The sequence below is a fragment of the Panicum virgatum genome, chromosome 9N, assembly GCF_016808335.1.
Source record: "Panicum virgatum strain AP13 chromosome 9N, P.virgatum_v5, whole genome shotgun sequence".
Taxonomy (NCBI): Eukaryota; Viridiplantae; Streptophyta; class Magnoliopsida; order Poales; family Poaceae; genus Panicum; species Panicum virgatum.
In genome coordinates this window covers 60961279-60968007 of record NC_053153.1, presented here as the reverse complement: position 1 = coordinate 60968007, position 6729 = coordinate 60961279, and the positions used below count along the sequence as shown (strand labels likewise).

The 6729-nt window shown below is 40.2% G+C and overlaps 1 protein-coding gene across 3 annotated transcripts; it reads right to left on the bottom strand.

Moving 5' to 3' along the window:
* Positions 1-1628: 1628 nt before the first annotated feature.
* Positions 1629-6521, bottom strand: LOC120690992 (serine/threonine-protein kinase SAPK1-like). Of its 3 annotated transcripts, XM_039973940.1 has the most exons (11): positions 6141-6420; positions 5736-5886; positions 4762-4836; positions 3396-3497; positions 3254-3307; positions 3140-3167; positions 2786-2850; positions 2607-2699; positions 2428-2532; positions 2230-2328; positions 1629-2142 (listed from the first exon to the last, which is right to left on the bottom strand). In XM_039973940.1, exons 3-11 carry the CDS (start codon positions 4807-4809, stop codon positions 1855-1857), a joined length of 882 nt encoding a protein of 293 aa, XP_039829874.1. In that variant the 5' UTR covers positions 4810-4836; positions 5736-5886; positions 6141-6420; the 3' UTR covers positions 1629-1854. The 3 variants fall into 3 exon arrangements, with proteins under 3 accessions (XP_039829874.1, XP_039829875.1, XP_039829871.1); XM_039973941.1 differs by lacking the exon at positions 5736-5886 and having other exon boundaries at positions 6141-6521; XM_039973937.1 differs by lacking the exon at positions 5736-5886 and having other exon boundaries at positions 6144-6427.
* Between the last annotated feature and the right edge of the window lie 208 nt (positions 6522-6729).

Here is a 6729-nt window from a genome sequence, read left to right as displayed (position 1 = left end):
CTAACAATTTAATTGTAATTACCATATTAATGTTAATCTTCAAACTGAAATTGATGTGAATAATATTTAAATATTATATCAACATATATACTTATATTTTAAAATAATTTATTTCTATTATTTTTGTTGGTACCAATCCTCAATCCATCCCCTCCCAATAGCTCATTTAGATGTTCTGGTATAAGAAAAAAAATTGGCATAGAAATCAATTATCTTGTGTAGAGAAAAAAATCATCATGCCATAGGTGAAGCAAATGAAAGGAGCAAGACAACATTAGGGAAATGACAAGGAAAGACAAGATTTAATATTTATTTTCTCTTTTATTCAAGTTTAAGTTTTCCTATTTAAGAAAATAATGAAGTACATATAATTATTCTAGATATAAAAAATAATTGTTTAAAAATAAATGGGCAGAAATAGGATATTGCGTTGAATGTACAATCTTAATGGGCCACAGGCTACTTTTCTCCTAAACTTCAAATTTGCCTTTCCCGTAAATAATGAACTTATCTTTAAATCTATTTAATTGTTGTATTATGGACATTTAATTTGACACAATAGGATCCAACATGAGAATGTTTTATTGTTTTTATATTTTTTTAAAGATCAACAATTTAGATGAACTAGATCAGCACTTTGGATATACTACTTTAACATTTTTATAACAAATGTTAAACTAGTTAATTCAAAAATTGAGTTCATTTGAAAAATATTGAATCTAGTTTTTTAAAATATTGACTATACCACTTTGTCATTTTGAATATATTAGGTCAAAATCTTTGATAAAAGTAATGAAATATTATAAAATTAGGCCGAGTACTAGGGTTCAAGTCCTCTACTCGGTACGAGTGCTCGTATTTTTCTGGATTTATTCTAAGATTTAATATGTGTTATTCTGGTATACGACATGCCCATATATAGCTAGGTGACTGTAGTGACCTCATCAATTTTAAGGATCTGCAAGCTCAGTCTCTCAAAGATGCAGTGTATTTGAGCATCTGCATGTTTTTTGCTTCATAAAAAGTTGTCAAAATAGATATAGATTTAACAGCCTTAATCCTAGTTATTAGGACCAGATTGGTGGTCGGACCAGGAAAAGCTAGAACCGGAGGTTTGAACCCTACACATAAGTTTCCAATGGAGGAAGTTACCACCGCACCAGTTTCACTTGTGTCATGCTAAAACATGGACTAGGTTTCGAACAGGTGGTTCAACCAATCAAATAGATGAACAGTGAACCGAGCACACTGCCGGTTCCATCGGAGATCCGGTTCTAATAACTATATATAGCCTTAATTAGCTTGCACGTCGTGGTTTAGTGCAGCGAAAAGGGAAAGACAGCATGCCTAAATAGATGGAGTCAACATCCAGATTGTTTGATAAAAATCTGCTTAAAAAACTACAATTATGTTTTTCATGGACAAAGGGATGTCAATTGTCAAATAAAGAAATGTCCTACTTTTCATGTACTTAAGAGTCCGTGCTTTTATTAGTGGTCTCCATGCCGTGATTTTTTTAAAAGCATGGCTAATTTCCACGAAATTTCACATGATAAAGTAATACTGCACATCAGCAAATGAATGCAAGCTATGCTATTGCAACTAGACGATAGGAATCGCAACAGAACTGATGGTCAAATTCAATACATCACTGAGAACACAAATGATTCCTACATAGATTTCAGAATGTAAGTTCATGTTGTATGCAATTCACAGACGCCAATTTCTCTGTTACAGAACGCATCTGATCCAGATGCAAATAGAAGCATAATCCAAGGATCTACATACATCAACAACCAACTGAAGCTCGCTTGCTAGTCTACTACTTGACCGGTTGAACCACAAACATGAACATCACATTGCGCAAACAAAGTCACCACTATTCTCGATGTCGATGTCGTCGATATAGTCCAAATCAACATCGTCAAGATCCATGCTCCCCAGGCAGGGTACCTGCCCAGCAACCTTCGTGGCTTCCCCTGGCTTCCGCGCCTCCTGTATGATAGCCGTCACTTCTTCCAGGCTTTGCTCCGGGGTGTTCATGCCTGGCAGCTGCATGTTCTGTTGGTACTCGTCGGTCATCTCAATGGGCAGGTTCTTGAGGAACCACGGATGATTCTTGATTTCTGGAATGGTTATTCTCTGCATGAAGCAATTGTCGAGTATAAAAAGCTATTAAAATCTGATGCAACTTGCAGCCAACACGTCGAATTATTTGACGAGATGTACCTGCTCAGGATTTCCGATAAATATGCGAGACAGCAGATGTCTGCATTCCATTGAAACTCGAACATCGTCTGGAATTGAGTATTGCACACTGAGTATCCTCTGTGGAAGACACCAACAAGTTCCGTATCATTGTCGAAATTTGTTGCTAAACAAATTGTTGTCCCAGAACATCGTAAAAGCAGGAATAGGTGTACTCACAGTGATCGTCTTTCGGAAGTTTCTTGGGTCATCAGGGTCCTCAAATGGATATGCACCGACCAGCATCACATACAGTGTTACTCCACAGGACCAAACATCAGCAACCTAACATGTGACACGGTATTCTAAGGCTTCAGTCGAAGAACATCGAAAATATGGCCTTGAACAGTAGGCATTACCTTTCCATCATATTCTTTCTTAGTGAGGACCTCTGGAGCAATGTATGCAGGTGTGCCAACAGTTGATTTTGGTTGAGAGTGCAACACAGAAGACTGAGAATGAAAAGGGCCCAAATGCAGGGTAGTAGTTTAGGTGATGAAAATGTCACCTTGTGAGATTATAATATGCACAGGAGTACCTTGGAATAACCAAAATCACAGATCTTGAGCCGAGGTGCAGCACTGCCATCTAAGAGAGTATTTTCTAGGCTGTGTTTAGATGGAGTGAAAAAGGTGCGAAAAGTCACATCACACACTGTAGCACACTGTAGCACGTTTCGTTTGTTTGTGGTAAATATTGTCCTACCATGACCTAACTAGGCTCAAAAGATTCGTCTCGCAACGTACATCAAAACTATGCAATTAGTTTTTTTATTTACCTACATTTAATACTCCATGCATGAGTCATTTGCTATATTTAATATTTCGATGTGATGGAGATGTGATGGAAAGTTTGGATTTTGGGGTGGTTTTTGAGGGATCTAAACACAGCCCTAGTTTCACATCTCTATGGCATATTTGCTGCACGGAAAAAGAGACGAGTGGTACTGAGTTAGTACTGTTCGACTAAAATTGCTATGTGACAATCAACTTCACAGAATTTGTACCATTGAATGACAATAGCTCACTCCTGAAATCAGTTGTTGGAAGAAGAACCTTGCCTGTTGAGCGTAAGTAGTAATCCGTCAGTATAGTGACATACAACCTCACAACAAAAGTCCCAAGAACTTTGTGGAAAATATTCTTTACCTCATCCTCACTAAACCTCCCAGCATTGCAAATCCTTTCAAATAGCTCACCACCAGCAGCATATTCCATAACTATTGCCAAATGTGTGGGAGTTAGCACAACCTGAAAAACTGAATACTACTTTAATTTTCCAGCCTAAAAATGATTTCTGAATATTAAACTTAGACAATCAGTTCAAAACAGATGTCTGATGATGAATGGAAAGAAATAGTAGACAGTACGACTGGTCATTTCTGAGAGTCGCAAAACCATATCAGATGTCTAAAAATGCAGTCACAAGAACATCCTGATAAATTGCTAGCACACTACTCTCAAGGCTTGTACAAGCCTCGTCGAGCAGGCGAAGAATAAAAGAGCCCTGATGATAACTGTGCGTATATATGCTCCTCCTGTGGGTTTCTCACTTAACCAGTTTTATAAGATCAAAGTTCCCACACTGAGGAAACACGCATAACAAGGGTTATCCAGAGAAACACAAGATCAATACATCTATTAGCTAAGTAATACCAACATTCTAATCTAAGCTTGTTGTTACTCTTGCTCCCAAATTCACAGGAAAAGGGGGGCATATTCTATAAAAGCTGGAATATAGCAACTCTGGTGTGCTATAGGACAACTTTCCATTAGTAAATTAGGTCTGGAGAACAGTAGTAGGGAGTATGGTGAGCAATACCATCAGAAACACCCAACAAGCTGCAGAGCGTGTCCAATGATTTTTGACAGACACCTTTTCCGTTGTTGGTTAATTGCATTACTGCCCATCAATTCATTTACAAAAAAATGGTTGAAAATGGCATTGCAATTGTGGAACTAAACTTCACTTGAGTAGTATGAAAGAAGGCTCCAAGGGGTAAGCCAAACTCAAGTCAAGAAGGCTAATATAATTTTTACAGGAGAACCTAACTGGTCCCACTTGGGGTAAATGATAGAAATAACCCGGTTAGCATGTTGACATTTTGCTATCGCACGAGCACACAGCCACATAAAACCATAGATACTAGAGTGCAAAATGCAGAACTGAAGGATAATAGTCGCCATCAAAGACCCCTATAAAATCTGCAACTAGACTTTCACGCTACATATTCCATTTGTCCTTGTACTAGAAATAAAAGACTGCAGATAACCATCACTTTCTATCTGCAACAGGTCTTCATGGAGAAGAGAAGAGAAGAAATAATAGCACATTGACATTGCACAAGAATGTTACGAAAGTCTGTCATTGTACTCTAGCTGTCGAAACCAAAAAAACTTGAAACCACAAGCACATATTTTGAACTATCAAAAGTAACACGTGGCATAACTACCAGTTATTCAACTTCGACTTCATATCAGGATACTTCCTTCCCTAGATTTCAGAGAAATTTACCTCCTTGAATCTAATTATGTTTGGATGCTTCAGTGACCGGTGGTTCATAATCTCCCTTTCAACATGCTCATCAATCTAAGAAAAAAGAAGAAACGTGTGGAATTAAATAATGAGCTAAAGTATATAATATTCAGTTTAATACAGTGTATTATAAGGAGCGAAATAAAAGAGGAAACTCTCTGAAGGAAGTATAGATAATCTTCAGAACGTGACAACAGGGCATGGTATAATATAAAGTATAGACAAAGAAACCCGGATACAACTCTTATAATATATTCAGCTCGAGAGAACAGACAGAGCCTCACAAAAAAAAAGGCGATGGACAGCGTAGCATACTAGCAGTAGCGTCAATTAATGAACTCAACCAAGTTCACGGGCATGGATGAACAGATCATCATATGCTAGAAGCGTCTACCAAAAGATACTAATTTAGAAGAGGCCATCCAATCAAAATTTTAAATTAAACAAAGAAAATGAGCAAAAATAAAGTTCAAGATATTCAAGTTCAAATAACAAATTCTATGGAAACAATAAAGTTAATAATGCAAGTGCTTGATCCGAACAACTTTGGCATTTTTAGATGACGTTATGTAACAGAAATTTACTATTTGCAGAACAGTTCGGTTCTGGTAGCTTCCATGGGCCAATGTTGCACGAATCATTTGCTTTATTAAATCACGTGTGATAAAAAAAATCAAGGAGTCTCCCAGCCAAACAACATCGAACTGACAAATTACACAAGCTGGCAAGCTGCAATCAAACCGGAAAAAAAGTAGGGTGCCAAACTACCGGGAAGAGACACTATCCACCTGCTTTTTGTTCTTGCATTTTTGTGTGGCGTACTAGTGTCGTACGCTTCCCGCACTGTGCGGGGTCTGCGGAAGAGTTATTTTTGTGTGCAACAACTAAAATAAACTAAAAGAGAAGGACCCCAAAAGTAATCAAATCAAACAAAATGAGATGCTAATCAGTACCCGGAAGGGAAAAAAGTCTCTTTTGCTGGAAATACTCAGAAGCACAAATGCAGACACCAACACTTATGTATGCTCTCGTACGTCAAGCAGAAACCTCCAAAATTTGTCTGACGAATTTGAAGCCGTTCGATTTCAGGACCTCTGCACCAAACTGAACCCCCCAGCATTTTGGAGGGGTTCCCAATCAGAGGAAGCAGAAGAGACAAAGCAGGTTAGTGCGCAACAGAGTAGGAAATGATTGATCAGGCAAACCAAGATCTTTCCTTGGCGCCTGTGGCCTACAACTCAAGAACACCAGCGATCCCCTGTCGCACACTTGCACCAAGGACCAGACTCCATGAAGGAAAAAAAGACGACCTTTGAGGGGGGAGAAGGAACTAGAAAAGGGCGATGATTTGCGGTTACCACCTGGCCTCTCTCGATGAACTTGACGGCGAAGTGCTCCTCGGTCCTGACGTTCCGCACCAGCTTGGCCACCCCGAAGTTGCCCGACCCGATGCCCCGGATCACCTCGTACCGCTCCATCGCAGCGCGAGATCGAACAGCGAGGCCGCCAGGGTGAGCCGAGCGGCAGCAGAAGACGAAGACGAAGACGAAGACGACGACGGTGTGGGGATGGAGATTGGGCGCCTGGGCCCGCGCGGTGGGCCGTGGGGGATGGGGGTGTGTGGGAATGCGGCGGAGGTCGGCTGGGGAGTCGAGGCGGAGTTGAGTTTGAGGTGGGCGGCGAGGAGGAGAAAGAGACGTGCCCCTGTACGTACCCCGACCATGTGTCGCCGCGGGAGCCGTCCGGGGTTGCCGAGCCGCCGGGTCGCCGGCCAGGGCAGGGCCGTAGGTTTGTACTGGAGGCTATTGCTGTTCCCCTGAAGCCATTATAAAAGTTCTCAATTCCATCTGTACCACTAAAAAAAGTTCGAGCTCTTACCCAACCACTATCTCAATTTTCTCAAGACTTTCATACCATTGCCGTCCAATTCCGTCAGTTGACTGTCAG